Source organism: Thamnophis elegans, chromosome 4 (assembly GCF_009769535.1).
Source record: "Thamnophis elegans isolate rThaEle1 chromosome 4, rThaEle1.pri, whole genome shotgun sequence".
In the NCBI taxonomy this organism is placed as follows: Eukaryota; Metazoa; Chordata; class Lepidosauria; order Squamata; family Colubridae; genus Thamnophis; species Thamnophis elegans.
Genome location: NC_045544.1, coordinates 92649377 through 92670096, shown reverse-complemented (window position 1 = coordinate 92670096; position 20720 = coordinate 92649377). Strand labels below are relative to the sequence as shown.

The window sequence follows — 20720 nt, the reverse complement described above, 5'->3', positions numbered from 1 at the left end:
GCTTGGTACTTATACTCTGAGGTACTTATACTCTGAGGTACAGTTTGTGCATATCTGATACAGACAGAAAAAAAGACATAGGGTATGCTTTAATAAAGTGCATTTGTAAAAACACAGTAACATATTTAGAAAAAAGAGGACTGTAAATATTACAATGATATACTAAAGTAGAACCTTTTTCTCTTGCATTCTTACAGGTGGCCTTGCATTGGGCCAGGTCCTATTTTTTTATGTGAAATACCTTGTACTTTTTGGTGTTCCAGCCCTTGTTGTTCGCATGGATGGACTGAAGCCTCCTGATTTACCTCGTTGTGTAAGCACCATGTACAGTTTTTCTGGAATGTGGAGGTTAGCTTTATTTGATTGCTGATGTTTATTGTGCGAGGCTTGTTTTTCTAAAATAGCAGTTGGGTTCTGCAGTAGTCTTTGCCTATTCATTACAAATGTCTTCTGTTTTCAGAATAATTTTCTATTTAATAATCACTGTCACCTAATGCATAGGAAAATTCAAACCTGCCGTCGGGATGTTCTTGACGAACTGACACTGATCTGATAATTATTTCCCTATTCAGTTCTTTCTGAAATATGATTCATTTTCCATTATTGTCCTCTTGAACAAAGCACTTTGTCTAGAAAATTCATAAAGTCGGTTAAATATCATTTTATTAAGTAATCCCATAGGGACAGTACTGAGGATAATTTCTTCTATGTCCGGTTAAAAGTAATGGGTTCTACATGAAATGAAGTAACCAGTGTCATTTTGAAGGTGTAAAAATTTGATTGATTTCAGTGTACCTTCGGGTTTCCATTGTTTTAGAAGGTTATTTTTGCTATTGTGGATGACATATATAATGATGACAATCTACTTTTGATGTCTAGAGAAAGGGGCTAACCTATGAAGTGAACATCTGCGTAGCTATTTTGTTTGCTCTTGATAGTGTGGATTTAGCAGCTATTCCCTGAAATGCTTTATATCATCAACTTTGTTTCTCAATTACACTGTCCTCCAGATGGTGTCAAGCTTTCCACCATATGTGTATGATTGATAACCTCCTTGTAATGAGCCTTACAGTGGATTTTTTTAAAAAACTGTTTTAGAACTTTGGCTGGTACAATATCAATGGTCTCAGTTCAATTTGTCCATAAGATAATCCTAAATTAATATGACAAAAATAGCTTTCACACATAAAATTAAAACCTATTTGTTCCTATATTGAGCATTCTGGCATGTCTGGGAAACCCACAAGCAAGTCAAGGGCATCAGTTAATTGTTTTCCTTACTTTATATAATGTTCTTCATAATGGTCTAATCCCATTTTAAAGCTGATCCTGTATTATATAGAGAAAAATGACTTCAGTTACATAATTTTTTTTATCTTGTGAACTGAAGAAAAATACTAGAAACACTTGTTTCAAACTGATAGAAAGGAAATTATAGGGAAGTCATTTTAAGTTTCAGAAAATAGTTGAAAGCCTAACTTATCATTCCTTGATGGTGATGGGAATTTGTATATTGTGGCTTAGCTTAGGTCATCATTTACTCTAAAAGAGTCTTGCTATTTAAGTTAATATTATCAGATTTGTACATTTTATTCTATGATAACAATTGCTATTTTCTTCATTATGCCTCTCATGCTTGTCTTTTTTATTTTGCTTATTTATTTATATCCAACCCTTATTATTTTTACAAATAACTCAAGATGGCGAACATATATGATATTTCTTCTTTCTTCTATTTTCCCCACAATTCTGTGAGGTGAATTAGGCTGAGAAAGAATGACTGGCCCAAAGTCACCCAGATGTCTTTCATACCTAAGGTAAAATGGTCTCCCATTTTCTAACCTAGTACCTTAACCACCAGGCCAACATGTTACTGAATTGAACACAAAAATGCTTACCTGGCAAGATGGGAATGAGGATAAAGAGAATTGCCATTTCTTTGAGCTCTTTCTCTTGTTTATGTCCTTTCATTTTGAACAATGGAAAATAATTTATTTAGACTATCTCTCAAGCTAATGTAGATAGCTCTCTGGGTTGGGAGTGCGATATAGACAAGTTTTCAACCTCACCTTTCAGTCATCACCATCCAATGTCCAACTGTCACTGGATTTTCCTATTTGAGGATAAAATCTCCCCTCTAATCCTGGGTCTCCGAGAACCACATGATTGCTGCCCAAATAAGCCAGTTTTTCAAATTGTATTTGAGCACTTGGCCTCTGCATCACAGGTAAGAAAAAACTGCATGCATTCAAAGCTCACTAGGATTCAAACAAGCTTTTCAATAATTAATCAGCAATATTAAAAGCTAATAACAAATAACTAATTTTCAGTGGGACTGCATGTAGTTCTGATTTAGAAAGAAATGCTACCTCACAGGGATGTGCAATGGAAAGACACAGATATTTTAAGAGTTGCAGAGAAGTGGTGCATTTAGATTCCTGTTCATGTTTTTGAATTAATTCTGAAGCACTGCACAGCCCTGCTAATAAGATGATTAATGCTTCCAAATGTAAATGTAAATTATCAAACCTGGGAGGAGGATCCTTATCCTCAAAAATAAATATACTGCCTGAGACCAGCCACACTCTCTCTCAGCCCTAGGAATTAGGCAGTGGCAAACCACTTCTGAAATCTTGCCAAGAAAACTGCAAGGAAAAGTCTAGGTCAGGGGTGTCAAACTCGATTTCATTGAGGTCACATCAGGGTTGTGTTTGACCTTGGGGGGGGCAGGGGGGGCATGGTCAGGGTGGGCATGGCCAACTCAACGTCACTTATGTCAGGGGGCGCCTGGGGTGGCCTGAGGATTCTGCCAGTAAAAATTGGCTTCTGAGCTTCATTTTCAGCTATGACAGCCGCCTGCAACCCTCTGCCAGCGAAAACACAGCTCAGGAGAGCTGCACATGGCCCTTGCAAGCTCCATTTTCGCTGGCAGAGCCACTGTGGCCCCGTCCTTTACTGTTTCCAGGGCAGCCCCATGGGCCAGATCTAAGTATCCTATAGGCCAAATGTGGACCGTGGGTCCTGAGTTTGACATCCCTAGGTCTAGGTCGTCACCATGACTCAAAAATTAACCCAAAGAAGTTAAAAAACAGATTAAAATTAAGAATATATAATGTATCAATATAAATTAAGAATATATTTAAAAAGTCATTTAACAGCTACCAAAGATCCAGAGTGGTTTACAACTTATTACTAAAAGATCAATTATAGAAATAGTTCTTAACAATCTTAATAACAAGCTACACATTCATGGGAAATGAGAGGCATAAGCATTTTCAAAAGAGCTTCTTGTACTGTACTTAACAACTGTACAAATACATAACACACTGTAGGTTTTTCTGTAGGGGTAACAAAAGAAAATACCATATCTCTAGAATCTGTTCAACTCTTTGCTCCCCAAACAGCATTTTGGATAGTCTGCGAGCACACCATGTTCAGCCTTGACTATTATCTAGTCTGTTGAGTAACTAATATGAACTGAGACAGGAGGGAGGGAAGGAAGGAAAGAAGGAAGGAAGGCAGGTTTAATTGACTGGGATTTTAGATGCTGATCATCAAAAGTAATAAGCATGTTTGTGGATTTAAAATAAATCACAAGAAGATTCCATGAAAATATTTCATTTCCATTTATTACAAGTGGAAAGATATTATTGAGTCATTCAAAATGGCACTGTTTCAAATAATAATGTAAATTCACTGCCTTGAGTTATTTATATAAAATAATTAAAGCAAAATATAAATAAATGAAAAAACCAAGTTGCAAACATAATAAAATGTGACTGGGGATGGGGGCATGACTATGTGTCATTACTGAAAAATATAATTTGTAATAACATGCAGTCATTTTTCCCAACTTGACATCAAGTTGGTTGGGAATATCGGAACCTTTACTCAGGCACATCTGCAGATGCCAGATTTACAGCTATGTCGATTTTAGTCAGTGATGAATTCATTGATTGTTAGACTTTTGAGAGCGAGATGTAAAGATAGCAAAAAAAGTTTTTATAAGCCATGATACTACCCGTTCTGAGATTGGAAAGATTGTTTTCTGTTTCATGCTTGGAATCAGGCTAGACTGAGTATTGGAGCTTCATGAAAGGATTTCAAGCTGCTTTATTTCTTTTTTTGTAAAACCTGGGGACAAGCTGTTTTTACTCCACAGTGGAATGGTAGCGGGTATGGGAGGGTGCCATTTCCTTTCTGAGCTTAGATCATCCTTTTCTGTTATCTTTTGTAACCATAGTAAAGGTGATATTGATTTTTTTTCTTCGGTTCAACTTCTCAATTTCTGCATCTTTCAGAAAATTAAGGAGATCTTCTGTCATCCCACACCATTTTCCCCTTCTATCAATCTGTAAAAAGGGGAAAAGTTCGAGGGGGAAAATGTCTGGTCACAGAATGTTGATAGTTTTTTCATGATTCTCTCGAAACTAACAATGATGGTAGAATTTAGCAGCTCCAGAAGGTTAAACAATAATGAGTCCAAACAAAGCGGTATTGTTTCCATTTCCCTTTAAGATTATTATAGGAAAACTAATGAAAATTGTTTTTGCCCTTTCATTTTTGCTTTTTTCTGTCCTTTTTAAGAAACACATGAAGTAATACATTCTGAAAGACAGAATAATTAGAGTTCCTAACAATGTTCCCATTTGAATTAAATTCTCCTTTATGACATTCTCAGTTATATTTGTGTAATTATTTCAGCGGAAAGTAATTTCTACCAATCTTTCCTTTGATTGCCCAATAACTAATTGAACTCAGTCCATGAATAGATTAAATCTTGCACTTGTTTCTCATGAGCGTAAGCACCCCCCCCTTTTGTAGCATCCCTATTGGAAATTGCCACCCTGAAGACATAAATTTATTTGGAAGGATGCACATCAAAAGAAACTTTGAGCTGATAGTGAATGATTTATTTCATTATTTATTTGCTTGCCTGTAGGGTTAGTCATATTTGAGCTCCATTACTACTTTTATAAAATATATCTGTGTGCTTTCCCTGCCAGTTATTAATCTATACATTCTTCTGATGTTATAAATTGAAAAGCGGAACTATAAATTGATCTATAACTGGTTTGGCTGGCAGAGCATGAAAGATGGTTTCAAAATTAGGAAGCATTTAGCAAAGGAGAAATCTTTCTTTCTTTATCATCATCATCATCATCATCATCATCATCATCATCATCATCACGTTCCAGACATCTCCTGGCCTTTTCCGGACATCTGGCTTTGCTTTTCGTAATTGAGAGGAGCTCGGAGGAGCCCTTGGATTTTTACCAGCTTGTTTTATGCCCAACAGTGTTAACGAGGTCGACGTTTTACAACTTTATTCCTCGGGTGAGAGACCTAATAGATCCATTTTGGATTGAACTGAACAGGGAACTACCGTACCAGGGAGGGGGTAGCTGCCTCGGATGGCATCAAAAGGGATCGTTCGGCAGGCCTTGTTGTCGCCGTTACGCCCCCCCCCCAGGTGCCCCCCCTCTCCTATACTATTTCAACGACTATGGAGATTCCTTCCCTTTTTTCTATCATCTTCACCATCTGGCTCTCCCCCTGTGTTCCTCCGCCTGATATTTGGCGCCCCCCTACTGTGGCACTTTATCATCTGGCCTCCTTTGGCCACGGCCTCTGGTTTTCTAGGCCCGCTGGAACAGCCCCACCTGACATTGACTATTATCACCATCACCACCTGCCATTGCCTTTGGGGCTTTATCTGGGACAGCGCCTATATAAGAAGGCCCCCTCTTTCTCTCAATTGTTCCGGACTTTTCGGATCTGCAAGAGGAGGACACAAGCTACTCCCCTGTACACCCCACCTGGACCATAGCTGGACGCCAGTCATCTTGAATGCTGAGAGCCATTTGGCTCCGCCTGAACTCGCACTTTAACAACTGCGCAATCTATCCTTTCTTTCTTTTTCTCCCTCTTTTTTTCCTTCTTTTGTTTGGGATATGTATGTGATATGTATGTAATTGAGTGAATGACCCCACTTTTTACTGCTATTATTGTTGTATTTTTGTATTTTTAATTATTACGTGGGGACTGCCTGGATGAGTGAATGAGTGTGTTTGATTCGGAGGACCTGCCGAGGAATGCGGGAGTCATTGGGGTGGTCGGGGGGACACGGGAGTGGGCCGGAGCATTACGGTCGTAACAGGGAGGGGCAGATATGGCGGGGACTTTAGGGCTGGCCATTACCGGGGAAGGAGGGCTCGCTGCGTTATAGAGATCCCTCCTTCCGGCCCTACGAGTCCCACTCCAAGGCCAGATGGCGCGAGTAATCAGGACCCTGGTCTCAGGCTGCTGTCGCTAAATGCCAGGTCTGTAGTTCACAAGGCTCCCCTCGTCCGGGACTTAATTTTAGACGAGAGGGCAGACCTGGCATGTATTACTGAAACCTGGCTGGGCCCGGAGGGAGGAGTCCCCCTCGTAGAGATGTGCCCAGAAGGATTTCAGGTGCTCCATCAGCCGAGAGCTCAGGGAAGGGGTGGGAGTGTGGCTATTGTTATCCGAGAGTCTTTAGTACCTCGTAGGATCCCTGCTCCGGAGCTTGTCGGGTGTGAGTCCCTGCTGGTGAAGTTGGACCTCAAGGGTCAAGTGGGTTTGCTGTTAACATACCTGCCTCCCAACAGCGTTGCAGCAGCCCTCCCCTCGCTCCTCGAGTCGGTAGCCGAGCTGGCAATTGAGTTCCCCAGGCTTATGGTTCTGGGGGATTTCAATTTGCCTTTGCTCGGTGAACACTCTGATGGGGCGCAGGAGTTCATGGCTTCCATGACAGCCATGGGCTTGACCCAAGTAATTCGGGGCCCAACCCATTCAGCGGGTCACATGCTCGACCTTGTATTTCTCTCGGAGCAGTGGACTTGTGATCTTGGTCTGAGGGGTAATGAGATCATACCCCTGTCGTGGTCAGACCACTGCCTACTGAGGCTTGACTTTCGGAGACCAAACCCCCACTGTAGGGAGGAGGAACCGACCAGGTGGTTCCGCCCCAGGCGACTTATGGACCCCTTGAGGTTCCAGACAGAGCTTGGGGTTATTCCTGATACCCTCGCCCACAGTCCGGTGGAGACTCTGGTTGCTGCCTGGAACTCAGCAGTGACGGAGTCTCTTGATCGGATTGCGCCACTACGGCCGCTCCGAGGTAGTGGATCCCGGAGGCCACCTTGGTTCACCGAGGAACTCCGGGAGAGGAAGCGCCGGAAGAGACGCCTAGAGCACTTATGGAGATCCAATAGATCCGAATCGAACCGAGCACTTCTAACATCGTGCATCAAGGAATACATCAGGGCAATTAGGACGGCGAAAAGAGCTTATATTGCCACCTTGATTGCCTCCGCTGAGTCGCGCCCAGCCGCCCTGTTTAGGATAACCCGCTCCCTCCTAAATAGGAGGGATACGGGGGATCCCCTGCAGGGTAGGGCTGAGGATTACGTCCAGTTCTTAGCGGACAAAGTTGCTCGGTTTCGGTCGGACTTGGACTCCGATTTCGCAGATCCAGCCGAGGCACAAGGGGATAATCTGGTAGACCATCGCTGGGTTGAGTTTCAGGATGTTGCCCCTGAGGATGTGGACAAGGCCATGAGAGCTGTGAGTGCCTCCACATGTGTACTGGACCCGTGCCCCTCCTGGCTGGTTGCTAACAGCAGGGAGGTGACACGGGGCTGGATCCAGGTGGTTGTTACCGCCTCCCTTCGGGAAGGGGTCTTTCCCCCCGCACTTAAAGTGGCGGTGGTGAGACTTCTCCTGAAGAAACCATCTTTGGATCCAGCCGTTCTTAACAATTATCGTCCAGTCTCCAACCTCCCCTTTGTGGGGAAGATTGTTGAGAAGGTGGTGGCCTTTCAGCTCCAGCGGTCCTTGGAGGAAGCTAGCTATCTTGACCCATTCCAGTCCGGCTTCAGGCCTGGCTACAGCACAGAAACCGCTTTGGTCGCATTGACCGGTGACCTCTGGAGAGCCAGGGACGGAGGCCACGCCTCCATCCTGGTTCTCCTTGACCTCTCAGCGGCTTTTGATACCATCGACCATGGTATCCTTCTGCGACGTCTGTGGGAGGTGGGGGTGGGAGGCACTGTTTTACGGTGGTTCTCCTCTTACCTCTCGGACAGGTCGCAGTCGGTGTTAGTTGGAGGGCAGAGATCAACCCCTAGGCCCCTAACATATGGGGTGCCGCAGGGTTCGGTCTTGTCCCCCCTACTTTTCAACTTGAAACTTCTACATGAAACCGCTGGGCGAGATCATTCGGCGGCACGGGATAAAATACCACCAGTATGCGGACGATACTCAGTTGTATCTGTCCGCCCCGTGCCAACTCAATGAAGCGGTGGACGTGATGAACCAGGGCCTTGAAGCTGTTAGGGACTGGATGAGGGCTAACAAGCTTGTGCTCAACCCAGATAAGACCGAGTGGCTGTTGTGTTTCCCTCCCACTAATTCGGCAAGTGTTCCATCTCTCAGGCTGGGGGGTCAAACATTACACCCCTCAGACAGGGTCCGCAACTTGGGAGTCCTCCTGGACCCACAGCTGACTTTTGAACACCATTTGTCAGCTGTGACCAGGGGGGCATTTGCCCAGGTTCGCCTGGTGCACCAGTTGCGCCCCTACCTGAACCGGGAGGCTCTCACAACAGTCACTCGTGCCCTTGTGACCTCTAGGCTGGAGTACTGCAATGTGCTCTACATGGGGCTGCCCTTGAAGAGTATTCGGCGACTTCAGCTAGTCCAGAATGCGGCCGCGCGAGCGATTGTGGGTGCACCTCGCTTCACCCACATAGCACCTATCCTCCGCGAGCTGCGCTGGCTACCTGTCGATCTCCGGATACGCTTCAAGGTGCTACTTGTCACCCATAAAGCCCTTCACGGTATCTGGGTACTTGAGAGACCGCCTACTGCCAATTACCTCCACGCGACCGATTAGATCCCATAGACTAGGCCTCCTCCGAGTTCCATCTGCCGGTCAATGCTGACTGGCAACTACGCGGAGGAGAGCCTTCTCGGTGGCAGCTCCGACCCTATGGAACGATCTCCCCGTGGAGATTCGTACCCTCACCACCCTCCAGACTTTCCGCACAGCCCTTAAAATCTGGCTATCCCGTCAGGCCTGGGGGTAAAGACTGTAATCCACCCGAATGGTATGAATGTTGTGCTTTTAATTATGTATTGTTTTACGTGTTAAATGTTTGTTTCCCCCCCCCTTCGAGTTGTAAGCCACCCTGAGTCCCCCCAGGGAAAAGGGCGGCATATAAATAAACTTTCATAACTCATAACTCATAACTCATCATCATCATCATCTCTCTCTCTCTTCTCTGAAAGAAACTAGAGACAGAAGATAGTTTTAAGAGAGTTTTAAACAACCAGTTCAGAAAGATTTCTTTAGATTAAAACCATCAAAAGAATATTAGAACTTCATCTCTGCCCACAAACTTTGAATATTCTCTCCTCCCCAGATTTGCTACACCATTTATGACTAGCCAAATTGGGTACAGATTTGTCACATACTAATATAACACTATTTTTTCTGTTTGTTTTCCAGCTATTCTCATTCAGTTTGGTAGGAAAAATGCTTTCACTGTTTTCCTATAGGAAAGGTTGAAAAAGTTATCCTGGTTGTCCCAATTACAAGAGCACATTGGTGTGTAAAGCTCTTGTCTTTGTGCTATCATTTCACCAATTTGCAACTTCTCTGCACTTCAAATAAATGCAATCCTATTGTTTTCATGGAAGTTGTGAAAGTTTAGGGTTGTGAAACTAAATGGTTTCACCATTTAGTTTAGATTGCAGAACTCAAGAAACAGAGTATTCCAAGGCAAGTAATTAGCAGTACAGGTGTGGAGAAGATAAGAAAGATTTCTCATGAGACGACATATTGATAGTTTATAGTTTAATGTAACTTTTGGGGTATCCCTATTTTCCACCACAATGGCTACTTCTGAGTTTGAAAAACTGTTATGAAGGGGAACATCTCCCAGCTCCAGAGCCCTAACAGTTTCTTTTATAATTCCTATCCCCTCCTCCCGAAAACCCCAACCTTTCAACCCCAAACAACATTCTGCTGTTAACTCTCTCACTAGTGGTGGTGGTGGTGGTGGTGGTGGTGGTGGTGGTGGGAGCTTTTGTAACCCTCCCAGCTAGCTTCTGACAAGCAAAATGACATCATATTCATTTAACAGTTACATGGGTCACTTAATAAATGACAGTGATTCACTTAACAACGGTGGCAGAAAAGGTCATAAAATGGGGTGCAACTCACTTAACAACAACTTAGCATAACTGAGCAGAATTTGGGGCTCAATTGTAGTCGTAAGTAGATGAGTTTCTCTGTAATGTTTGCTAAGTGCCAGGTGCAATCAACCAGATTCAAGCTAATTACTACAATACATTCTGCCTATAATACAGGAATCTCCCTAGTATGGCAGCTCTTCCCTGGGTACAATCAGGTAAAGCTTCAAGGAACTTGGAGAAGTTCCTAAGAAAGGCCCTTTTGTGGTTGTGCAGTGACTCCAGGCTGAATCTGTGATTGATCCCTCCTCCCTGCTAGGCTGGGGGTTTCCCAACAACCCATGGCTGACACAGGGAAAGTGACTGCAAAGAACATTGGTTGTTGCCATTACAGGCAAATAAAGTTTTTTTCATATAGCCATGCCAGAATTAACTCTAGTATTTATTACAGTGAAGATCCAAAAATGTGGACGTAAATGCACAAATTGGTCAGAAAATTAATGTATTGTTATTGTTTATTAGTCTGTAGTACCCACAAAAACTATTACTAAACCAACTTATTTGCATTTGTTCAATATTTATAATACAAGTAGGCCTTGACTTACAACCATTCATTTAATGAACTTTATGAAATTACATTGGCAGTGAAAAAAAAAAGACTTATGACTGCTTTTCAAACTTATGACCGCTGCAGCATTCCCATAGTCAGATGATCAAAATTTGGATGCTTGGCAATTGGTATATATTTATGATGGTTACAATTTCCTGGGGTCACGGGATCATTTTTTTAAGACCTTCTGACAAGCAAAGTCAATGGGGAAGCCAGACTCACTTAATGACCATGTTACTAACTTAACAAATGTGGCAAGAAGGTCATAAAACAGTGCAAAATTCAATTAATAACTTGCTTAGCAATGGAAATTTGGGGCTCAGTTATGTTCATAGGTTTAGGACTACCTGTAGTAGGAACATTTTCTGATTTATAGCAGAGCATATAAACACAGAGCATTGTATTATTTGTCTATAGAATAGAAGTCCAGTCCAATACATACTGGTAGGCAAATCTTCATTAATAATTGTGATTCAATGAGCCACAAGAATTCTACCTTTAAGAATCCCCCCCCCTTTTAAAAAAGAAACAGTAATACCTGATGGGTCAACTTGGAGACATTTAGCTGTGAATGGACTTCTTCTGTTTGGCCATGTTATTAATAGCTATTTTGCTTTCAACACCCTACTCACTCCTACATTGCCCCCTCAGTCCTACATTGCCCCCAACAGCAGCTGAGATGTGACTGGTCTCTGTTACTGTCCTGACTGGAATAACTATGTTTTTTTTTAAAAAAGAGCAAATGATCAGTTCAGTCACAAACCACAGAACAAAAGGCATTGTTCTATTCTTAGAACAATGGGATGCCAGTTGGAACATTTCAAACGGTCATTTCAGGTCAAAATATTTATGCACCTCTGTGAGGTAAAAAAAAACAGAGGCATTTTCACAAGGGAAAGCAGAGGATAATGTTCTTCATAGTATCAAGCAAGCAATTTGTTTGGGCAAAGTTTATTGTTTACATTGTTGATAGCCTCTATCTTTCTAACCTTTTCTCCTCAGTTTCTCCCCTGGGACTGTCCCTAGCACTATATGACAACAGTCGTCGCTTCTCTATGGAAAACCATGTCTTCAATATTCATTTTGTGGCAGCTAACTCACATGTATTTATTTTATTTCATTTGCTCATTTACTATAGTATGGCGTATCTGAAAAGAACAATTAAATATGATGGGTGCATATGAAACCTGTGTTTATGTTTCTGCATTATGAAAGTAAGGCAGGAGTGGAATTTCCCCAGGGCTGCTGGTGAATTATGGGTCAATTTTAATTATCTAAAAATCTTTCTGAGCTTGCCCTCCACATCCCTTGAGTTATGACTCCTTCATGCCTTTACAGTTAAAATAATGAATCACAATTACCCATGGAAGGGAGGGAGGGAGAGGGGAGAGGGAGGGAGAGGAGAGAGAGAGAGAGAGAGAGAGAGAGAGATTATTTCTTCTCTGCCTTCTATAGGTATGTTGTCATCTATGTTGAAATGCAGAAACAGTAAAATATTTATTGGAAGTGTCCAAGTCAGGCTGTGCAGGGCTTTGGATTTAGTTAAGAAGAGGGGCTTCCGAGTGTGTAGGAGCGTGAACACAACAGCTTTCTAATTCAATAAAGTTCCTGTTTCCATCTGTGTGGATGCAGCAGACACCTCTCCATCACAACTCTGCAGTCCTAGAAGAGTTGTAGTTTTAATAACCTGTAGACAGGAGCAGTATTTTTATTTCTGCATTTCCAAAACTGCCTCTTGTCAAGTGAGTCTGAGACACAGCAGTGAGTAGCAGGCTGTTTTAATAGGGACTGGCAGAAAGCTTCCTTGTGCTGTTGATTCAGATGTCTTCTCTGGAGATTATGCCTACTTTATGCAATTATTTTATTCCTTTGCAACAGAACAAATATGCTAGTAAATGTATAGAGCAGTAAAAGAGGCCTATTAAAAAGGAAGACACTATACAAGTTATGTCATTTCAGCATTAACGCACATGGTACACATTCAGCTGGAGAAAAGAATTCAAGGCATGTCTAACTACTAAGAGCAATCACCCATCAGTCACTCCAAAAAGAAGTTGATAGAAAATCAGGGGAATACATCACATTGGAGTGACATGATTACCTGTACAGCAGCATTTTTCCTCATCCTATTTCCTATGGAAAATCTTCCAAATCTTGAGATGGAGATGGGGGTTGTGGGAAGGGAGAGGAGAATTGTGTGTCTTTCAGAACCGTATGTACAAAACTTCCTATGGTGGAATACTGAACAGCTTGGCTAAATTTGGGATCCATTAGCTCTCTTCTACTCTGACTTCCAGGTTCATAACAATATGAAAGAGAAGATGTCTTTGTTGTATTAGTTTATAGCATCCAACTACATGGCAGTAGTCTGCTTTCTGACACCAGCCAAGATCAACTAAGCAGGAGTGAACCTGGCTAATACTTTTTTGGGGAAACAGCAGAGCTGTACAATGGATGAATCATTGAAGCAAACAAAAGAAGGTTACTGTGCAAGATAATTTTGTTTTGTTGATAAGAAAACCACGCGGACCTGTTTGTGAAATCGCTAGGAATTAAGTTTGCTTCAAAAGCAGTCTCTACACTGATTTCTCAGTGATTATTCCTGTAATTATATTATTTTTGCTTTTATTATAACATGATCTTGTTTATGTCTGCACAAGTTTGGTGCAATCCTATTAATATGTTGGGAATGCAGACTTGGTAATGAATCTCAGGCTTAGGTTTAAGCACAAGTACTGATTAACATGTTGTTCAAATGTCTGGAAGCAAAAAGGTGTTTCTAAAAAAATCATTGATTTGACCATAAGTCATATGAATCAGAATAAAAGAATAAAGGATCAATAGGCTATCACAGATACAAAATTCAGTTATAACACTAAGATACCCTTTAGCCTGACTGTGTATAAATCCCCAGATTCCACATTTCCAAAACCATTATAATGTAATAAAGATAGCCTAGCTATGTAGGAAACTGAACAGCTATGTGCATTAGTACTGAACTGCCATTAACTTCTAAAAAAAATAAAATATTCAATGGAGAGTAATGGTTAAACCTGTGCCTGTTACAGTAGCTGTGTCTTCAGAATAGAAAGTTAAGATGAACTAATTTTGACTGTCCTTCCCCGCTGTGTAGATAATCTGGAAGGAAGGTGCCGACTCCTAACAACCTTCAGATCTCTCTTAAAAAAAATATGAAGCTGGTGATCCATAGATCAATGTTGTTGAAGTCTGTGACATCCCTCACAAATGATTTTGGGAAATCTCTGCTGATTGATCCATAAGAACAAGGCTTTTGCTTATACGGAATTCCTACTTTCCTCCCAAAACTGAAGACATTAAATGTAATCTTGCCAGTATTATTTCTCTCCTCCAACTGAATTTGTCCACTTTCTTAGAACAGAGTTATGGAACTACTCTAAATTTAAGGAGCTTTAATCGTGGTATATTTTTGTGGTTTGGGGCAAAGTAATTTTGCATTAAAATATCCTGGAACTGAGTTTTGATTACACATTTGGCATTTATCCTATTCAAACATGCAAAAATACCACAGCATTTTTTTCCAGCAACAGCATTGCGTAACTGGTTTGGTCTTTATGCAAACTCAGAATTAATTGATCTTGTAGCTTCCTGGCAGGAAGGTGACATTCAGGCATCCCATTTCAGCCAGTAGTTGGATAAAAGATGGACTGATAAGTCGGGATGATTTTCTAGTCCTGAAAAACAAGCAAGGTATACTTGGGTGTTCCCAGAATTAAAGTACATTTCTGAAAACTGTTAAGGTTTCTTTGTTTGTAATTCATTCAATAATTAAAATCAATATTTATAATCTGTTAGTGTGATAACAGGGGTAATTTACCTTTTCATTAATCTGTTGAGCAACTCTTCCACATTTAATCTGACTGCTTTTATACATTATTACCACAAACCTTAGACAGGAAACATTGTTCCTAAATATCTATATTCCTTAACTTGTTCAATGGCATTTCTGCCAATATGCCATCTCTCATCTTTGGTGCCTTTACAAAACCAATGATTTTTTTAAAATGGTTGGTTGCACAGTAATTATCCAAACTACCTAATAGCTTTTTCAATCTTAGCTGATTTGGGATACAAACATCTTCTTATCTGCATATGTTAAAAGAGCAGGCTGTCGGGGATTGGGAATGGTGTGGGGGAGCTGTTTCTGTCATTAGTGCAAAATTTGAACAAAATAGGACCGTATATAGCCTTGTGTGACTCCCCATGATGTACTTGTGGGTTCAGATAAAATTAAGATAGAATCAGTTTAACTTTTAATGAAATATTTGTATTTAATGCTCAGATCCGATTTCATTCCAAATTCTTATTATTTAACTTTTGTCCATAGCAAATCTTGATTAATAGAACTAAAAGGCTGCTTTCAGGTCAGTGACTATAGCATATTCTCTGCCTTTTTCATGGTTTATATATTTCATCATTTGTATATTTACATACTGAATGATCTAAAACTATTCCATTATCAATCATGGGATAACCTTTCCTAAACTCAGCATGTTCTTCCCAAAAACCTACCACTTTGATTTCCTAAGTCTTTAGCTTGGCTGTCAGAAATCTAGCATACATTTTTGCTACAATATTGGTAAAACTGATAGTTCTGTAATTTAAAAGCAGTGACTTATCATCTTTTAAAAAAAAATTAGGATGCTGCTGCAGAGCTCAATTTTCTCTTCCCTCCTATTTAACATCTACATGATGTCACTGGATGAGGTCTCTTCATAGTTTAGGTGAGGTATCACCAATATTTGGATGATAACCAGTTATACATCTCCATCCCGGGAATGCCTGAGTGATGTGGATGTCCTGTCACAGTGGCTATAAGCCTGAAGGGATAGATGAGGTCCAACAGGCTGCAGCTCAACCTAAACAAGTGATTGGGTACTTGGATCTCCCAGTGCTAGCAGTTTTCTACCTTTGTTTCAGATTGTACACCAGGTCTTGCCTCATGTAGACCTGGTGTACAATCTGAAGGTCCTCTTGGACTCATGATTCCTGCCAGAAGAGCAGGTGGCAGCCATGGCTAGGAGAGCCTTTACACAACTTTGAGCTGTATGCCAATTGTGCTCATTCCTGTACCAGGAGGCCTGGCTCACTTTCACTCATGCTCTCGTGACCTCCCATCTGAGCTACTGCAACACATTCTATATGGGGCTGTCCTTGAAGAACATTCGGAAGCTTCAACTGGTGCAAAATGTAGCCACAAGAATAGTAGATGATGTCAGTTACTTGGCTTATGTAACAACACTACTCTTTCAGCTGCATTGGTAGTCATTGTGCTTCTGAGTGCAATTTAAAGTGCTGATTGTAATGTCCTCGACTTGTGATCGGTCTTTAGTCCTCGACTTACGACCGGCCACAAGTCCTCGACATACGACTGACAGCCCAGCAACCAAAGGCTCGCACCTATTGGCTAAGATGCGCCTGGCTGGAACTTTTTGCTGTATTACCATTGGCTGCTCTGCTTGACAGCTCCGTATAAATAGCTGTCATGCAGAGTAAGGTGCTGAACTGTTTTGTAGTTGCTTTTGAGCTTGTTCCTTCGAGAATAAAAGCTGTTACGTTTACCTCAGCAAGTCCTTGGGTTCAGGCTTCAATATTGATTGTCACCTTGAAAGCCCTTCATGGCTTGTGTTATTTGAGAAACCGTCTAGTTGTTCCTACTAATTTGATCTTGTCCAGCAGGATGGGCATGCTCTAGAATAGAAATAAAATCAGAATGACTGATAAAACTAACAAGTATATCTGCTTTTCTTTAACCATTAAAGCTTAAAATAGCAATCCAGAATAGGCATAAAGAGAAGTTCATGGCTTTTCCTGGTGAAGGTCCCACTTCACCTTTGAGTGGTATATGAAGCACATCTTTCATATATAATGAATGGGGTGAGTTAAATATTTAATTTGTTTTCGTTTACATTTCATTTACACAATTAAATATCATTAATCTTCATGTCATGTACTTGAGCACTTCCCCGTTCTTCACATTAAAAATTATATCAGTAATGACTTTTGAAGATTTCTGCAGATTCCAGCCAAGTTATTTGGGGGAAAGGGGGACACACACATGTGATCCTTGGAATTCAGCTTGTGTTCCTCTAATAGGAAATCTATATGTTAAATAAAGAAATCTTTCAGTATTCATTAATATCAAAAAGTTCTGTTTAATCTGTATTAAAATACAATATTTTGAAATCAAAGAACTCGGGCAGACAGCAAGCCAAATTAAAGGGAGGGGGAGAGAGAAAAACACTTCATCCTGTTGCTTGTGCAAACAGATTTTAAGTGGAAAGAAGGGAATAAGGTGGTAAAAGGAGTTACAGCAAATCCAAGGCTACTGCAGAAATATATGCTTGAGGTCTTGTACCAAGAATAGGACTGCTAAGCTTTCTGGAATTGCCAGGACTCAGGTGGCCCCTCGATATAATTCCTTTCAACTAGCGGTACAAAATCCTTACCTTCATTCTGTTCAGTAGACATAGAATATGGTTGCTCAACCTCAGGTGAAAGCCCAAACTTATTCAAAGTCAACTGGTAAAAGTTATAATTAAATAAAAATGAGGGTCTGCCTGCTGTGCTTGATTCCATCTTCCACATCTTCCTCTATTTCATTTCGCACGTATGTGCTCTGGTGAGTAGGAACCCGTTTCCCATTCTCTGCCTTTGATGGCCTTTTCACATTGAGCTGCTACCATGAAAGGCTGGAGATGGGAAGGAAGGATTGAAAGTGGATGCTCAGTTGTAATCATATTGGCCATTTATTTGTTTTGGGGTTTTTAAAAAATGTTTAATGGGGGAAAGTATGAAATGCTGGCCCTTTGTTTTGTTTTTGTTTTTTTTTAATTTTAATTGGAAGACATTGACAAGTGTTCTGCCCAAGTTTTCCCTTGTGGAAGAACTGTAAAACTCTGGTGTTTTGTCTGCTTGATTTTAAGTTCAGTAGAAGACGGTGTAATGCTTTCCATTTCTTTTTGTGTTTTTTTAAAAAATGCATGAGCTTCACAAGAGTTTTGCCAAGTGCCTTGGAGCTCAAGTGACTGGAAGAACTATAAAATTGATATACTTTATTTTCCTCACCACCAGTGCTCAAAAACATGTTTACAAAAGGGAAAATAATTGGCATTTGCTTTTCTGGCAAGAGGGTAGTGGAGGAAGAAGCAAGAAAGCTATCAATCAAAAATTATGGGGCCAGACTATCAGGCCATTTCTGAAGCCAAAGTGGGCAGAAGTATTAAAAGTTAGAAAAGGATTTCTTCAGACACATTCATTTCCAGCCAGTTTGAGCATGGGACACAAACAGGAAAGACCACAACGAGGAAAAACTTTTAGTTTATTACAATGCATTAGTTGATTGGTTCAATTATTTTTTAAATAATTTGTTTATTAAAAGTTATCATTAACTTTGATTAAAAAAACTAATGCAAACTAAAACAGGAAAGGGGCACATAGAAAAAGAAAAAAAAGACTATACTAAAGAACAAGAAAAGAAATATATAAAGAAATGACGTCCCTCTTATTCCAATAAATTTAAGTGCTCTTATTTAATTGTAAACTTTAGTTCCTTCTAGATACTACTTGTGTCCAATCTTCAAACTCCCATTCTATTATGTTCAAAAGAAGAGCATTTTTCCATGGGAAGGATTATTATAATTAATTCTAAAGCCTTATTTCAAATCCATCTAGACTCCTGATCCATTGTAACTTTCCAAAATCAAAGTTCTAATCTCCCTTTTGCTGCTTACCCTCTCCCTTTTTAAAAAAAATTCCCTTGTCTACCAAAGCTCTCAATCTGCCAGAAATTGCTGGTTTTGGTCTCCTTGTGAAGCACAACTGTCTGGAACTCTTGGCGGTGATCTCAAATCATCTCCTTGTCTGGAGAGGAATTTGGAAGAGTTGGCACACTCAACCGCTCTTCATTTCACCACAGTAATCAGCTCTGCTTTTTTCAGAACTGTTTTCAGTTCTCTATTTTTCCCCCAGAAGTCCCAAATAGTTCATTTATAATGCTAAACACATACAAACAGCTTGGATCGATATGGTTTGTATATAAGAGGAAAGGATAATGAATGGACTTAGCTGACTTTAAGGTACCATATTTTTTGGAGTATAAGACATATCTTTCCCCCCAAAAAAGAGGGTTAAAATCTGGGTGTGTCTTACACGCTGAATACAGCATTTTTGCCCCCCGCAACCACCAGGAGCACTCTACAAATCTCTTAAAGGCTATGCATGTCCTTTTTTTGGTGAAAAACAGGCCATTTTTTCTCCCCCCAGTCCCAAGGAGAACTCTACAAGACTCCTAAAGGCTATGCATGCGTTTTTTGGGGCAAAATGGCCTGGGTTTTTTGCTCATTTTTTCCTCCTGCCCCCCAGCCATATGCAGAGGGGTTGGGAGGCCTGCAGAGTGCAAAAACTTTTTTTAAAAAATTACCTCTTCAAAATCTCGGTGCATCTTATACTCCGGTGTGTCTTATAAAATAAATAAAAAGAATACGGTAAGCCAAAAGACGCCATCTTGCTGCTAGTGAGACTGAAATTGGAAAAAGCAAAATATGTGTCAATCAGCTGTTCTTTCCAGCACTGAAAATGGTGAGAAGTATCAAGATTGCTGACATTCTGCAGTATAGCTCACTACTTTTCATGGTCAGTTGTTCGCAGACAACAGAAGAGCATAACGTTGAGGGCTTTCAAAGCACAAGGAGATGAAAATATATTCCTCCACTTTCTTATATACTGAGCTGAGCTAGGAAGGGTATGTATGAGAGAGAGAGAAGACAAGAAAGTATAGATTTACAAATCAAGTTATGCAATTCATTACTGGCATGAAATCAGTCATTTTTTCATCCGTAAATCATATTTAAGCAAGTTTTGGCTTGGTGCAGTGTGTGAATAAGATTAATGGTTGAATAAAAATGCTTTCTTTGTTTATTTGTGCAAATGTGTGCATGAGTGAGAAGGAGAGCATTAATATTTGAGATCTTGACCTGCCTACTTGCCTACAGCCAGCGCATATAGTCTACAACCTGATATCCTCTGCCCTTATCTCTGTGTGAAAAAAGCATATATACTTTGCAAAAAATGGAAACTAATATCATACTTGTGCTGGTCTTTCATTGATATGCAATTTATGGCTCTAAGTGATTTGTTTCTACCCGTGGTTAGCCTTTTCTTTGCCCTGCCTGTGTTCCCTGATATCTAACAAACAGTGATTCTTTCAACTCTGAGACATTGTTCAGCCACTGAAGTCTGAAAGAAGTGAAGGGGCAGACAAGCTGACATATTCTTTTTTCTTTCTCTGTGACCCAGCATCTGAAGAGCTTTTGGTTTCTTTGTGCTAAATGGATTTCAATTGAGGGCATTAAAATCTTGATGAGCCTGTCAAATAAAAAGAAGCTATTTCTAAAGATAATTTTAATACTTTAAATATGGTTGCTCAAATTATTTTACATGCGTTCCCCTTCTACACAGATTAGTTCAAATGTAATACATGAATTATTCCTGAAGCATAGTGTCTGGGAATAAAAGAGAATGTTTGTAGCTCAAGGTTGAAATTAGGGGTCCTTGGTGCTCTCTGAGTTTAGTTGTTTTCTTGCAGATGTTTCATTCCCAAACTATATCTAATATCAATGCTGGTGATGTTACCTAGTTGGGTAATGAAACATCTGCAAGAAAGCAGTCAACTTCAGAGAGTACTAAGGACCTCTCAGATTTATCTGTATTTTAGAACTGTCCATGGTGCTCAGGTATTCTAGTCATAGAAATTCATGCCTTCAATTTTTTTTAAATGCTTTTGAAATCTAATCTTAAAAGCCAGAAATTACTTATTTTAATCAGAGAACTGTCATAAGAACTGGGT

The 20720-nt window shown here is 40.5% G+C and overlaps 1 protein-coding gene across 2 annotated transcripts in view; it reads left to right on the top strand.

Moving 5' to 3' along the window:
- HHAT (hedgehog acyltransferase) overlaps window positions 1-20720 on the top strand; it is a 162060-nt gene that overhangs the window by 49518 nt on the left and 91822 nt on the right. For both annotated transcript variants that reach the window (XM_032214920.1, XM_032214919.1), the window contains exon 8: window positions 198-348. In XM_032214920.1, the coding sequence (XP_032070811.1) occupies window positions 198-348 (151 nt within the window). The remainder of the gene's footprint in view (window positions 1-197; window positions 349-20720) is intronic.